The sequence below is a fragment of the Geotrypetes seraphini genome, chromosome 6, assembly GCF_902459505.1.
Source record: "Geotrypetes seraphini chromosome 6, aGeoSer1.1, whole genome shotgun sequence".
Taxonomy (NCBI): domain Eukaryota; kingdom Metazoa; phylum Chordata; class Amphibia; order Gymnophiona; family Dermophiidae; genus Geotrypetes; species Geotrypetes seraphini.
The window spans coordinates 206,817,988-206,834,443 of NC_047089.1; the positions used below are offsets into that span (position 1 = coordinate 206,817,988).

General features: G+C 44.4%; 1 protein-coding gene across 14 annotated transcripts in view; it reads right to left on the bottom strand.

Moving 5' to 3' along the window:
* AAK1 (AP2 associated kinase 1) overlaps nt 1-16,456 on the bottom strand; it is a 151,662-nt gene that overhangs the window by 73,241 nt on the left and 61,965 nt on the right. For all 14 annotated transcript variants that reach the window (XM_033947974.1, XM_033947981.1, XM_033947975.1 and 11 more), the window contains 7 exons: nt 15,694-15,815; nt 9,994-10,075; nt 9,434-9,566; nt 9,171-9,274; nt 8,587-8,666; nt 8,134-8,288; nt 5,508-5,800 (listed from right to left, as the gene is read on the bottom strand). In XM_033947974.1, coding sequence (XP_033803865.1) covers nt 5,508-5,800; nt 8,134-8,288; nt 8,587-8,666; nt 9,171-9,274; nt 9,434-9,566; nt 9,994-10,075; nt 15,694-15,815 — 969 coding nt within the window. The remainder of the gene's footprint in view (nt 1-5,507; nt 5,801-8,133; nt 8,289-8,586; nt 8,667-9,170; nt 9,275-9,433; nt 9,567-9,993; nt 10,076-15,693; nt 15,816-16,456) is intronic.

The window sequence follows — 16,456 nt, forward strand, 5'->3', positions numbered from 1 at the left end:
GATGAATCCAGAGACTAGTGGGATGTAGCAAAGCAAACTCAAACTGGGTGGGACGCCAATGCCGCCTCTGTCAGCACTGCAGCGCCAAAACTCGCCTCTGAACGGGCCGCTACATCTAACCGATAATGCTTTGAAAAAGTATTTCCCGACGACCAAGTGGCCGCCCGGCAAATCTCCTCTAAAGCCATCCCCCCAGACTCCGCCCAAGATGTAGCCAAAGCCCGAGTGGAATGAGCATGAAGGTGCTCCGGTACCTTCTTCCCTGACAACACATACGCCGAAGCAATAGTGTCCTTGACCCAACGCGCAATGGACGCTTTAGACGCCGCCATCCCTTTGTTTTTACCTGCGAACGCGACAAAGAGATGGTCCGACCGGCGAAAATCATTCGTTACTCCCAGATAATGGAGAAGCATACGGCGTACATCCAGTAGCCATAAAGACAAAAACCGTTTCCCCCAATCCTCCTTCCGGAAGGATGGAAGGAACAAACTCTGGTTCACATGAAAGGCCGAAATAACCTTAGGCAGGAAGGACGGCACCGTACGCACCGTCACCCCAGACCCCGAAAAGCGCAAAAAGGGTTCTCTGCAAGAAAGCGCCTGCAGTTCCGAAACTCGCCTCGCTGAAGCCATCGCCACCAAAAAAACTGTCTTCAGTGTGACATCTTTCAAAGTGGCCGCTGACAGGGGCTCAAAAGGCGCCCCCTGCAACTTTCCAAGGACGAGCTTCAGGTTCCAAGTGGGACAAATACGCTTTACCGGCGGGCGGATATGGTGAACCCCCTTGAGGAAACGGACCACGTCCGGCTGTGACGCGAGAGCCGAGCGAGCCACCCGGCCCCTGTAACAGGCAATGGCCGATACCTGAACCTTTAAAGAGTTATATGCTAACCCTTTCTCTACGCCCTCCTGCAGGAACGCAAGAATAGCCGGCAGAGAAGCATGGAAAGGCGCAATTCCCTGTTTTCCGCACCATGCCTCAAAGATCCTCCAGACCCTCGCATAGGAGGCTGACGTTGAAATCCTCTTAGCTTTAAGCAGGGTGGAAATCACCCGGTCTGAATAGCCCCTCTTTTTTAGCCTTGACCTTTCAATAGCCAGGCCGTAAGACCAAAGCGGCCCGGATCTGCCATCAATATTGGACCCTGAGTTAGTAAGTCCGGAGTTATCTGGAACGCTACCTGCTCGCCTACCGACAGCTGTATCAGATCTGCGTACCACGGCCGCCGTGGCCAATCCGGAGCCACCAGGATTACGCTGCCCTGAAAGCGAGAGATGCGGTGCAACACCCGCCCTATCATGGGCCAAGGCGGGAACACATAGAGAAGGGAATTCGGAGGCCACGGGAGAACCAATGCGTCCACCCCCTCCGATCCCTTTTCCTTGCGTCTGCTGAAGAACCGAGGCACCTTCGCATTGCGGGAAGAGGCCATGAGATCCATCTCTGGCAACCCCCAACGACGAACTAGCAGGCCGAACGCTCGAGCCGACAACTCCCACTCGCCCGGATCGAGAAGATTTCGGCTGAGGAAGTCCGCTTGCACGTTTTCGTGCCCTGCAATGTGTGCCGCCGACAGAAGCGGAACATGCCCCTCTGCCCATCGAAACAAAATTCTTGCCTCTTCGGCCAACTGCGGACTCCTGGTGCCCCCCTGACGATTGACATACGCGACCGCTGTGACACTGTCCGAAAAGATCCTGGTCGGTTTGTCCTGAACTAGGGACTGAAAAGCCCGCAGCGCTAACCGGATCGCTCTTAATTCCAGCAAGTTTCCCCAGCCCCGCAGACTGGCATCCGTTGTAACAACCACCCAATCCGGTGTGGCCAACGGCATGCCCCTCCAAAGATGCAAGTCCTGGAGCCACCAGCGCATACTGCGAGCTGCTCGAGAACTCCATGGGAGACGCACATTGTAGTTCAGAGAAGCTGGGGACCAGCGAGAGAGCAGAGACTGTTGTAAGGGCCTCATGTGACTCCGGGCCCAGGGAACCACCTCCAGAGTCGCCACCATGGAGCCCAGCACCTGTACATAATCCCACACTCGAGGTCTGGCCGACCCGAGAAGGAGGCGAATTTGAGCCTGTAATTTCTCCCCCCGGTCTCGGGGTAGAAACACCTTCCCCAGAGCTGTATCGAACCGCACCCCCAGGTGCACCAAAGACTGCGATGGGGACAAAAAACTCTTGGGAAAGTTGACCAGCCACCCCAACGACTGAAGGAGAGATTACTCTCTGCGTTACCGACAAACTTTCCTGTCGGGATGAGGCGCGGATCAACCAATCGTCCAAGTAAGGGTGGACCCGAATCCCTTCCTTGCGGAGAAAAGCGGCTACCACCACCATCACTTTGGAAAACGTGCGGGGAGCCGTCGCCAGGCCAAAGGGCATTGCCCGAAACTGATAATGTTGGCCCAGAATCGCAAACCGCAGATACCGCTGATGCGGAGGCCATATCGGAATATGGAGGTACGCCTCCTTGAGATCGAGAGACGTGAGGAACTCTCCCGGTCTTACCGCCGCAATCACCGAGCGTACCGTTTCCATTCGGAAATGGCGCACACTGAGGAATCGGTTGACCCCTTTGAGATCCAGCACTGGTCTGAAGGACCCCCCCTTCTTTGGTACAATGAAGTACAGGGAATAAATACCGCTGCCTATCTCTTCCGGGGGCACCGGTACCACCGCCCCCAGATCGAGCAGCACCTGAAGCGTCCTGCGGACCTCGGCTCCCTTGGCTGCTCCATTGCACGGGGACACCAAGAAAGAATCTACGACGGGAGCGGCGAATTCTAATTTGTACCCGTCGTGAACAATGTCCAACACCCACTGATCGGACGTGACTGTGGCCCACTCCGCCCGGAATGCCGAAAGCCGACCCCCTAAGGGCAGGGCGGAGGGAGCCAAGCCCCCGTCATTGTGGAGTGCGACTGGCTGGGGTACGGGCTGACTGCCCTGAAGAGGGTTTCGTCGTGCGAAAGGAACTCCTCTGCTGAAACCGAGGTCTCGAAGCAGAGAATGGGCCAGATGCAGACCTGGAAAAAGGTTTCCCAGCCCTGGCACGCCTCACATCCCGGAAACGTGGTCTAGACGATGAGGCCCGCACCGAGGGCCTAGCCCTGTCCTCTGGTAAACGCTGCGTTTTGGTATCCCCAAAATCCTTTACCAGTTTATCTAACTCCTCTCCAAACAATAAACCCCCTTTAAAAGGGAGTCTCACCAGCCGGAGCTTGGACGCTGCATCGGCCGCCCAATGACGGAGCCACAAGGATCTGCGTGAAACCACAGACAGAGACATCTGTTTCGCAGACGCCCGAACAATATCATACAAGGAGTCTGCTAAATAAGCCAAGCCGGCCTCCAAATCAGCCAGTTCCGAAGGGACAGAACCCCCAGACTCCAGCAAATTATCGGTCATCCCTTGTGACCACTGCAGACATGCCCGCGCTGCGTAAGAACTGCAGATTGCGGCCTGTAAAGTAACTGCCGCCACTTCAAAGGACATCTTTAGGGATGCTTCAATCTTTCTATCCTGCGCATCCTTTAGTGTTACGCCCCCTTCAACCGGCAAGGTAGTTCTTTTAGTCACCGCCGCCACCAAAGCGTCCACCCTAGGTAACCTAAACTTGTCCAGTTCGGTCGGGTCAAGCGGATACAAGAGCCTCATGGCCTTTGCCACCCGCAAACTGGCCTCCGGCGCCTCCCATTGCGCCGAGATCAGCTCCTGCATGGCCTCATGGACCGGAAAGGACTTAGGCGGCCTACGTGTACCTGCCATCAGGGGGTTACCGGACACCTTAGCATCTTCCTGAGCAATGTTCAAACTTTGCAAAGCCTTTGAAATAAAGGAAGAAAGCTCCTCTCTATGGAACAAACGGAGAGCGGAAGGGTCATCCCCCTCCCTACCCGGGATACTCTCCTCGTCCCAATCCAATAGTTCACCCTCCTCCAACGACTCAGGCAAAGAGAAAGGCGACCTGGGCAAAATATCTACAGCCTCCGCAGACACCAGTCTGCGCTTCTTAGCCCCCTGCGACCGCCCCGGGGACCCTGCTGCCCCCGCAGTGGGTCTGGTATCTGTCCCCTCCCCCCCCGCAGAGGTAGAGGGTACCGCAAGGGACCGCCCGGCCCCCAGCACCGGCTGAGTCGGCTGCGAGGTCTGCAACTGAAATACTTGATGGAGCAACCTTACAAATTCGGGCGAAAAAGATCCCCAGTTAAGGGGCACTCCCCCCCCCCTGCTCCGAGCCGAGGGGCGGGCCCATGCCGGCCTCCAGCGCTCTCGGCTCTCCCCCCGCCGCCTCACTCCTGTCCTCCGTGGCCGAGTCCTGCAGTACCCCTGCATCGACTTCGAGCGGCGGGGACCTTGAGCGAGACTCCCGCACCCGGGAAATGGCCGCCTCACAAGCCGCCAAAAACGGATCGTCTGCCGGTGCTTCCAAGCACCCGGCAGAGCACAGACCCGACAGTGTTCGGCGCTTCCCACAGCGCGAACACTGCTGACCAGCCTCGGCAGCCATCCCCCCTCGGCTTAACTAAACTTTTTTTTTTTTTTTTTTTTTGTACACACGCGGCGAACGCCGCCGAACGCCGACTCCGCCCCCGAAGACGCCCGGCACCCGGGGACGCTACGAGGACCACTACCAACGAGTAAGCAAAAATTACTCACCCAAACGGTAAGCCGCTTACCCCCGAAGCCAGGGAATCGTTGGTAAATGTACTGGAAGCCGAGTTTAACTCCTGCCCGGCTCAGTACACGCAGGAAGGCTCCATTTTTTTTTTTTTTTTTTTTTTTTTTTTTATACTGGAATGGAGAAGCCAGCCAATAGTCCTGCAACCTGGAAAGGAACCCCTCTATCCAACGGAGGGGAGGGTGGAGCAGGGACCTGGGAGGGCCCAGGTGTACCTCCCAAAGCCGGCACCAATCAGCCAGGCACCCCCAACCTACTGAAGAGAACTAGTCTCAACAGAGGAATCCTAACGGAACACCAATCCAATCTATCCGGCAGCAGCCAGAGACCAGGAGCTAGAAAGGTAGCTCCACCCCTGCTGGGAGATAGAGCAAAACTGAAGCAACAGAAGGAGCACCAGGCTTTAAGGCCAACTGTTAATCAGTTCTCTATCTCCACCTGCTGGTCGATGTGAGCTATACCCACTAGTCTCTGGATTCATCTGCTGCTTTGCTATGGAAGTACCCCTTTGCTCTTCTGCTATCCAGGTGACCAACAGGAACAGGAGCTGTCAGTCCATGAGCCGTCTATCATCCTCTGAACATTCTATGGCTGCACAGAGCCCTTAAGGTGTAAATCACACAGAGCTACTTTTGTTTCTCCCTCCCCATTTGCTGGTTAATGGACATAACCCACAGGTTCTGGACTGATCTGACATGGATGCTAAGGAAAGTTTATTTACAGTTTTCAGTAGGGAATGCCAAGCCTTGCTTAAGAATTCAGCCAATTGTTAGGTTACCACCTCATCCCTAAAATGAGACTGCAAGCATGCAACTACCTGTTGAGCCTGTAGGAGCTGCTGCTGCTGCTGTTGTTGATAGTAAGCTGCTGCCTGCTGCTGCTGCTGTTGCTGCTTTAAGAAGAGCTGTTGCGGAGGTGTGGTCTGGGCGTGTGTGGGAGGAGCCGGAGCCTGAGCCTGGGCCGAAGTCTGTGGTTGAGGCAACGGTGCAGATGTCACCCCCGGAGCTGCTGCTGGAAGCTGAGCTGGCTTGGATGGAGGCTGCTGGGGTGTCAAGTTCAACTGAGGTTGAGGTTTTGGTTGGGAGATGGTTGTAGGGAGGGTAGGCTGGCCTTAAAAAGTGATTTGGAAAAATAAAAAAGCAAGCTCTCTTTACTGCTTTATATTGAAGTTTATTTTCACTTGATATACAGTCTTTCTTGTGAAGAACATTAAAGGTGGTTAAAAACAAGATGTAGAAAAAAATCCTTTAGAATAAAATCAAAAAGGACACCAAGTCCAATAATTTCCATGGTTATAAGTAAAATATTTACCCAACTGTTGCAGTTGCCCAGGTCTTGCCGTGTCCGAGTAAATGACGCAGCAAAATCTAGATAACTGCAATAATCATGGCACCGTCTGCTGGCTGTATTTACCTGTTTCTATAAGAAAGTAAAACCAGGTAAGATGGATGAGAGCACAGAATAGCAAAATAAACAAAAACTAATCAGTTGTACAGTTCTGTATTTTATGTTTTTGGTTAGATCAGGGGTTCTCAACCCAGTCCTCAGGACACACCTGGCCAGTCACTCTAGTAATCAATTTCTTCTCCACATCCCCTCATTAAGACATATCTTCCCAGAAGCAAACATTTTTAGTTACTGCCCCTATGCTTTGGAACACACTTCCACTATACTTATGGGAAGAGACTGACCTTGAAAAATTTAAGGGAAACTTTAAAACCTTTCTATTTAAGGATGCGTACAACCTCTGACATCCTTATTCTCACCCATACCATCAAAGGAAGAGCATAGCTACCCCTCCCTAATGTTCTATCCATTGCCGTTCTTCTATCCTATTCTCAAATGTAGTTCTGCCCTCCCTTCCATTTGTTCCTGTACGTCGTGCTATGTCTTGTGTCCTCGTTTTACTCCCCCAAATTTTATTTACAAGACTTTTATATTGTCATTTTGTACACCGCTTAGACAGCTATTATAAGCAGTATATCAAATTTTAATAAACTTGGAGACTTCAGGATACCTACTATGAATCTGCATGAAAAAGTTTGCACTTACTACCTCCAATGTATGCAAATCTCTCTCATGCATATTTATTGTGGGTATCCTGAAAACCTGACCAGCTTGGTATATCCCAAGGCTTGGGTTAGGTGGATAAAATACCACTATGAGGGTCATACTATAAAACCGTCCACAGATACAGAAGTGATCAGTTTGCAGTTTCCCACACCCACCCTCACCTGTGGTGTCCACAGCATCACAGTGATGCACTCATACATGCTCATATACCACAATTGTCTACAGCAGTGCCTTTCAAACTGTGTGCCAAGACACAGTGGTGTGCCCCAAAGAGATTCCAGGTATGCCATGAGGGAGTCCAGAATTTTACTTTAATTTTAAAAATTCCTTTCATAAGTATAGACTAGAATAGATGGCATGTAGGTCACGTATGCAAGAGTCTGTCAATGTTATGAGCATCTGTGTGCGTAAGGATACAATCGCCCAGACAAGCATCATTCTTCGATGTGATGCAAGTAATTTTATTTTTTATGCAGTAGATATCCTTAGTTACTGTTTGGATCTTCTTATCTTTGCAAACTTGGAATTTTCAGTTCCAACAGAAATTAAATTGAAAAAAAAAAAAAAAAGAGAATGACTGCAGATGGTAGATGATGAAATGCGTGTTTGCTTGTTGACTATCGAGCCACATTTCAAGTTAATTTGCACTCAAAAACAAGCTCATCCATTGCATTGATTAGCGATTCTATTCTATCTACTTTAGTTTCAATTACCCATAAATGTTACAATTACCTATAAATAGCTTATAGAAATCTCAAATTTAACCTCCCCCCCTTTTTTTTTTTTTACAAAACCATAGAACTGTTTTTAGCACCAGCTGTGGCTGTAAACAACTATGATGCTCATAGGAGTTCTAAGAGCATTGAAGCTGTTACCGCCATGGCCAGCGCTAAAAACAAGCTACGGTTTTATAAAAGGGGGGTTAATTTTTTGTTGGTTTTGCAATTTTATAATTCCAATTATAATGTGCCATGAAAAACATTTGCTTTGTTTAGTGTGCTGCAAAAAACATTTGCTCCATTTAGTATGCCAGTGATAAAAAAAAAGTTTGAGAGACACAGGAATCTATGTGGTTTGCAATAAAAATTAATCAAGTTTTTAACATTACATTTTTAAGTGGTTGTTAGAAGGAAGAGGTGAAGGATATGAAGTTAGCTATAGAGAGAAGAGATATGTCTTAAGTTTGACTTCCGGAATAAGGTAAGTGTTCAGTGGTACAATCCACTCTCACTCATCAGAATGGCACAAACATTAAGTTATAAATACATTTTTAAATCCTTCCCCCAAACACTGATATAATAATTGTTACACAGGCCCAAGTTCTGGTGCTTCGTATTCACATACTTTCCTGATCTTTGCTGCTCTCTTACCTGCAGGGGGAGTGGCAGTTGGAGCAGTAGGCCTCTTCCGTGGAGTCAAGGCTGGCTGAATAGGGAGAATCCCAGGGTTTGGTTGGGTCTGGCCTGCTTTGGGTCTCTGGCGAGGAGCAATGGAAGTTTCTGTGGTAGGAATGGGATCGGTCAATCTAAGAGGGGAGGAGAGGGTATAAAAAGATAATTTTACTAGTTAAAAAGTAACTCTGCTTACCCTCCATCAAGCAGTGTACCTCAAATCTACGTTCAAGTGAACTCTGCTTATTTTAAAATTCATTTTACAGATTTCTCTCCTACTATCCATATAATTCATCTATGCTAGGTGGACAGCACAATTCATCCTTACAATAAACTGGTTTGGCTTGCAGTCTCTTTTTTATTAAAGGAAATTACTGTAATATTAACTCAGAAATTTCTGCTGAGAGTTCTGGTGGAACTGGTTCTTCTTACCTGGTTTTGGGTTGAGTTTTCTTAGCCGCAGCTTCACTTGCTTTCACTGGCTCAGGAAGTTTAGCAGGGATAGCAGAGCTCTGTAAAATTTCAGAAAAATAAACTTGAATGCAACCTCTACAAAGTATCTGCAAGGACTGCGACAGCCAGGTCTTAGGTTCTGGACCGACACAGGACACCAAAATGTTCTATTTAGTCCCAAAAAGAGCTACAGCACAAGCAACAGTAATATATACTTCCCTCTCAGTCTGCTGAATGAGCACCCTATGGGTAAGAGGGTAATTCAGTATCCATGCCTGGGAGGTCTTAGTCTCTGTGCTGAGATCCCATCAGGGCCACATCCCAGCACTAGAAAGCAACAGCAGTTTTAGCCCAGTGAGAAACTGGATGGGTCACCAACTGACACACACACACAGATGGTAAGAACTGGAAACCTAGAGATTGAAATGTTTTGAAACCAGTGTGCCAGCCCTCTTAACCATCATGTCATAACTTAATATCAGCATTTGCTGATGTCCATGTCCAGTGATACTCATTTAAAACTACCCCCCCCTCCCATCATCCAGAAGCACATTCAAACTTGCCTGTGTGTTCTGAACAGGACACTCCTGTTTTGCCATCTTAAAGGCGAAATGAGAAACCAGGTAAATATCTGGTCTCTTATCAGGATCCGGTTCAAGCATATAACCTAGACAAAAGAAATATTGTGTCAAAATGTGCCAGTGTGCAATGAAAATACTGTAAACTCGCACATAAAAACTGGCATCATTTCTGCCCAACTACCTGCTGTCTTTCAAGCCCACATTGCTGTTAAGTTGGCCAATATACTTTTAAGAGCAACACTTACGTATTAGGCAGTGCATGTCGTGGGAGTATCGCGAGTTATCTGGAATGGTGAAATTCCCATCACATATTGCAACCTGACTCTCCCCAAATGGTAATGTGAAATAACAAAGCTTGTACAACAAGCAACCAAGCGCCTAAAAAAAAAAATAAGAGTGGGAAAAAATTGAGAGAAGAGTCAGAAAGCGTACAAGGAGGAAAGACAGCGTCCATACTAGGACACTTTTAGTGGCTATATGTTAAAGACAGATCCTGGCAGGCCAGAATAAATGTGGCACTAAGTTCATTAGCTATACATAGTACAACAATCCACCATTGTTGAATTTACATGCACGGGGACAATGACACACCATTCCATTCACACTAAGCAGCACCATTTATGCTACAGTCAAAAGCCAAAGTGAAATATACCGGGCAGCCCAAATAGCTACAAATGCACATGGGAAACTTCTTGACCATAAAGGGCTCAGGTGCACACCAAATGTACTGGGTCCATCTAATCTAGGACTGAAGCAGAGGACCAATGGCAGCACAAGCAAAAGGTTTGCCAGGATTAATACATACCCAAATGTCTGCCTTGGTGGTAATAACTTTACCACTATAAAGGTTCACCATCTCTGGGGCTCTATAGGACAGTGTAGTGTACCTGCAAAAGAACAGATCATAAAAAACATACCCTAGAGCCAGCTGGAGAAAGAATGACAGGGAGATGCATCACAGCCAAGCTCACCAGCTACTATCAACACACCTGAGCTTGGGGGTCTTTGATGGGACACAAAATGATTGTCAAAAGAGGTTATAAGAGTTCAAACCTTTTGTGGTGCAGGATGAGAATTATATATAGTACAATTTTGTTTGGGGTAGCAAATTTGTGCCGCCAGTTAAATAGGGATAGGGATCGGGGGAGGGGGGAAATCTTAGTTTCAAGATTTTGTTAGGAAACTTGACTATATATATATATATATATATATATGTATGTATGTATTTTAGAGGTGTATTTGTACAGTTTTTTGGTAGGTCAGAAGTCCCATGATCGCATTCTTTCATTTTGTTAAATGTTCTCACTGATATGGAAGGTAATTTTGTAAACACTGTTATATCTCCCTTATAGGTTTTACTCTCCAGTATTTATGCATCCTCGGCATAAAGCCTCCGGGGGAAGGGGGGGGGGCATTGTTATAGAATAGGGATGTTGTTAAATGCTGGAACGTCTACGTTGAACAATGTTTTAAGTATTTTTAAAATTTTATGTTCAATAAAACTTGTTAAAAATAATAGTTGGGGGTCTCTTCCCATTAGAAAATTAACCCATTGACATGACAAAAGCAAAGCCTGGGGTAGTTCTGTGGTTACGGATGTTGAGGAGAGTTTGAGGTTTTTTTGATCAAAATCATTTTGCAGTTTTGGTTCAAGCGATTATTTTGGCACATCTGGATTATGCAAATTCCCTGTATATCGGATTAACCAAATTTAATCTGAAGAGGCTACAACTTATTTAGAACACTGCGGCCAAATTAATTTTTGGAAGACATAAATATGATCATGCCTCTCCATTGTTGAGGTTACTTCATTGGCTTCCTGTTTACTGGCGAATTCAATTTAAGTGTGCCAATGTAATTTTTTAAAAATTTTACATAGAATTTTTTCACCTTTATTACTTCTATCATTTAACTCTCTTCAGTTTCACACTACCAGGAATATACATACATTTAAATTGCTCTTCCCTTCTGTTAAAGGGATTAAACCCTAGGTAAATTCTCACATTTCTTATCCTATTCCTTGGTAAAAGTTTTGAACGATCTTCCCTCGATTATCAGAACGTCATTATCTCTATCACTTTTTAGGAAAAATCTGAAAACTTATCTCTTTCAGAGATTCTTAACTGAGGACTGAACTAATTTATTGAAAATTTTTCTATTACCTTCATTATTGCTTTATATTATATTATTTTAAATCTTTGTTAAGCGGCTCGAGTCCTTGCTGGAATGATCCGGTATATAAAATGGAAATTAGATTAGATTAGAAATATTCTATGCAGGTATACAGTACAAGACATCTTATTCCCTATACTTCAGGACAAATCCTAAGTTCAATGGTCCAACAGCTTTTAACTCAACCCTCTTTTGACAAGTTTGTTATGAACAGATTTACAGCTCTCTCTCTTATGTTATTGGTCCTGCATTATGAAAAGCTATATCTAATTATCTTTGCCTAGAAATTTACTTTCAGAAATTTAAATATCAGGTTTAAAATTCTCTACAGGATGTTCTATATTTTAAAACTGTCTTTAATTTTCCTATAATATTGTACAATCAACTAATTTTTTTCTTCCTATTTTATTATATTTTAATCATATTGCATACTACTTAGATAATATTATAATAAATAACATTTCAAGCCTAGTACACTTGAAACTTGCAGCGTGTAATAATATATAGTGCTATATTTATCAGTGAGGTGAAAACACTCTTGTCTTCCACCACATTTTTATGGACCTGTCTTTTTAAGGACAGACTTGAGTGCTGTTTAATTCTCTCTCTCTCTTGAGCCCCTTGCTCCCCCAATCCCATCACCTGTAATAACTTAGTTCTGCAGATCAATAACAGGGTATTCTACCACTAGTTGGAGCTGTAGCACTATATCTTTCATGGGGCTGACTTAGGTCAGCTACAATGAAATGTTACTCTAGAATAAATGAAGCTAGGTTTCTGCGCCAATGTTCCAAGCTTGTATATTAGATTCAGATTACTTTGATAAAACCAACACAGTAATTATTCCTAGAGGCTATCCACAGTGTTCCATTTTAGCAAGGCTGAAAAACAGCAGGTAGGATAATGAAATGTTAACAGACTAGAAACAGGAACTTATGCAGCAACAATATTTGTCCAGCTTATAGTTTTTTGCTAAAAAAAAACATTGGATCTGCAAAGGGCAACAGCCTCCCATGGAGAGTAGTGTTCTTACTGAACCTTCACTTAGGCATAATGACATCTCTGGATGGTCACTTTGACCAGAATGACTGATTTACACTCTATTTTACCTCCATGCTGTCTATAAATGTGTTATATAAGAGTCGCTCTGTTGGGTCAGACTGATGGTTCATCTAGCCCAGTATCCTGCTGCCAATAGTGGCCAATCCAGGTCACGAGTACCTTGCAGAGTTCCAAAACATAATAAAATTCCATGCTACTTAACCTTAGAGATAAGCAGTGGTTTTCTTCAGGTCCACTTTAATAATGATTTACAGACTTTTCCTCCAGTAATACGTCCAAACCTTTTTTTAAACCAAGCTGCATTAATTGTTTTTACTACTTTCTCTGGTAGCAAGTTCCAGAGCTTAACTATATAGTACACTGTGAGAAAATAAATAAATTCTCCTATTTATTTTAAATGTGCTACTATGTAACTTCATGTACTTTGTGAAAAACAACTAATTTATATTTACCCATTCCCTTCCATTCAGAATTTTGTAGCCCTCAATCATATCTCCCATCAGCTGTTCTATCTCCAAGGTGAAGAGCTCTAACCCCTTTCGTCTTTTCTGTAATCATTTTGGTGTACCCTCTCCAGTTCCGCTATATATTTTTTGAAATGCAGTGACCAAAATTGCACACAGTACTCAAGATGTGGTCTCACCATGGATATTCTTTGATTTATTGTTTATTCCTTTCCTAAACATTGTTTGCTTTTTTGGCTACTGTCACACACTAAGCAGAAGATTTCAATGTATTGCTCACAATGACCACCTAAATCCTTATCCTCAGTAGTGACTCTTAATGTGGAACCCTCCTGACCTGTTGATGCCTGGGTTCAAAAAGGTGCCTCTGAGCCCCCTAGCTGTAGTCTTGCAGTACTACCGCTAGGAGTCAAGCTGCCAAACAATGGCACACAGCATTTAGTGATGCTGCCACAATAAATGCACCGAAGCCCATTCAATTCCTATGAGTTTCGGTGCATTTGTCGATTTGTAAGAAGCCCTTATTTAACAGCTTGACCCCCTAGAGATATAACCCCTATTGTTGAGGCTATTTTTTATACCATTGAGGCTTGGATGTCGGATTCTTGCCCAGAAATAGCTAAGAAGAAAAATTTAAAAAAATTTAAATTGAATCAGGTTGGGCAGACTGGATGGACCATTTGGGTCTTTATCTGCCATCATCTACTATGTTACTATAAAGCTGAATGCGGACAAAACAAAATTCTTTTTTTGCTTCCCCACGACAGTTACGTTCAGATTCAAAAATATCTATAAATTCTATGCAATATACGATTCATTCTACAATGGTGTCACCCTGGATTACAATTTAACTATGAAATACCAAGTTGATAATGTGGTCCGTAAATGTTTTTTCATGTTGTGGAAGTTGCGCATGCTCAGATCTTACTTTAATGCCTCAGCATTTAGAATTTTGGTCCAGTCCTTGGTGATAAGTCAGCTCGATTACTGTAATATAGTTTATCTTGCGGGATTCAAAAAGAACATCTCAAGATTGCATACTATTCAGAACACCGCAATTAAACTTATATGCAATCAAAGAAAATATGATCATGTTACCCCATTGTACCGCAAGATGCAATGGCTCCCTATGGAGGCGTGTATTATCTTTAAATTGGGTTGTTTGTATTTCAAAGTTATCTCCGGCCAAGTCCCACAATACCTGATAGATCTATTTGTCTTTTCATCTCAGAAACATTTGAGAAAAACCCATGCTCTTCTTGTCTTTCCACCAGCCAATGGCTTCAAGTTTAAAAGATTTCAAGAGTGTCGACTTTCCTTTCAAGCTGCTCTGCACGATGACGATTTCAGGCATTTGTGCTCGACTTCCCATTCTTACCTTCAGTTTAGAAGGCAACTGAAGACGTATCTTTCTGATAAATTTATAGATTCTCTGCTCTCAGATCTATTTGTAATTTTATAATTCTTTTGTTAACCACATAGAACTATTTGGTTATGCGATCTATAAATCGATGTATTGTATTGTATAAAGATAGAACCACGGGAGGAGAGGGATCCAAGGTTCCAATTTGAACCTGGGCACCAAAGGGTCAGGAATCGCTCACTTCCATTGGACACCAGGGAAAAACTCTCAGTAGAAGCCAGAAGAGGAGGGCTCCAGGAATAACTCAAATCCACCACTGGCTACTTTAATGGAGGGCACTAATCTGCATTGCGGTTGCTGCCAGGAATCCAGGAAGAGCTCAGGATAATCCTTTTAATCACTTAATTTATTTTATTCAATTATTGCTCCCTCTTGATGTTGCCAATACCTGTGTTTTCGATGCCACTCTTCTAAGTATTTTACAGAAGGCTCTGCATTCAGCAAAATCTTTTGTTAAATATAGGAGGAACTGCGTGCATCTCAACATTATTCTCAATGAGCTATACAAAATGATCTAATTTTAGCATGCTTCTGACACACATTTGTGCAGCCATACAATTTCCTTGTGCAGCCATTTTCCTTGTGTAAAACATACTTTATAAAATTATCCCCTTGATGATTTTAAGACTTTGAGAAGCACTAAATCTTTACATTTTTAGAACTGATTAATTCATAATAAAATAGACTCATGCTTTGTATTCGGCTGATTCCTTAATTGAACTTCCCTCTCTTAACTATGCACCTGCCTTTATCATTTTGGACCTTTAGGGTAGAAATCAGCTACCTAGAGATTGTCATTCTTTTAACCATCTTAAGTAGCCATCTCATTTTGTTTAGTTTCTTATGTTCTTTGGCAGGCTGTTTCATTTTGATTTTATAATTTTTTTAGGACACTAAAGCAACAAGAAAAAAAAAGCACAGGTATAGATCCATCAGACAGGGTTTATTTGGATCAGCTGGCAAGTGCTCAAAGCTGAACCAGGAACAGATTCAGATCATGGTAGGGCGGGAGCAGGGAAGTGGCCTAGTTATAAAAATTCATGCTTTAAGAAGCACAACCTTCTCTCCCCCCCCCTCCTCCCCCAACTGCAATCTCTGATAATGCTGGTCAGCAGTCAGAAACAAATACAACCCCTTTGAGACCAATGAAATAAATGGACCCAAGCCTCCCCCCCTCCCCCTTCCCTTAACTAGGAAAAATAAAAAGGAAGCCAGGACAGACCATTGGCAATCTGCCCATTCATTTGATGCTTTGTAAGCAGAGCGCAGTCCTTGCAGAAACCATTAGGGTACAATGTACAGATAATGTAATTCCTTTAAATGCTTACTACTGTAACGTGTTGTAAGATGTGAACCTTTGCAATCTTGTTACTGGCCAACTTACTTCTTAATTTCTTCCTCTACTGCATTCACACCTTCTGTCTGTGGATTTTGGAACTTGTTGGTAGCACTTCCAAAGTCACACAACACGTAATGTCCTCGGTCATGTAACAGGATATTTTCCACCTAGGAAAAATAATGAGCACATCTGTAATACACACACAGATAAGGCCTTGCAGGGAAGTCACCTTCTGCACTTTGGTTCATCTCAACCCTATTCTCAATTGTCTAATTCTTGTCACCATGAGCCAGACCAGTGATTCCGTGGAAGAAGCCCTCATCTGCTTCATGAATCTACACATGACTCAAAATACCATATTCAGTTTTCACCAAATCCAAGAGATATTCTAATCATTTTCCCCATGATTGGTAAGCCAGCAGTCCATGGTAAAGTAAAGGGTGAAAACACATATTAAATCAGACTGCTTTTCTGCTCCACTGTTCCCTCCAAAATGCTTTTTAAAAAGCAACAGTGAATCTCAGAAATGTAATCCTCAATTACTAATAGTAGTGACCATCAATATAAATTAATCATAAGTAGAATGGTACAAACAAAATTTTTTTTTCTTGGACCGTCAGATAGTATATTTATACAAGACCTGACCCATCAGTTTTAAATTTATCGGACTCCAGTCACACCATAGAAACATAGAACATGACGGCAGAAAAGGGCCACGGCCCATCTAATCTGCCCACACTAATGGCCCACCCCCTAACTACCTCCATGAAGAGATCCCACATGCCAATCCCATCTTTTCTTAAAATCT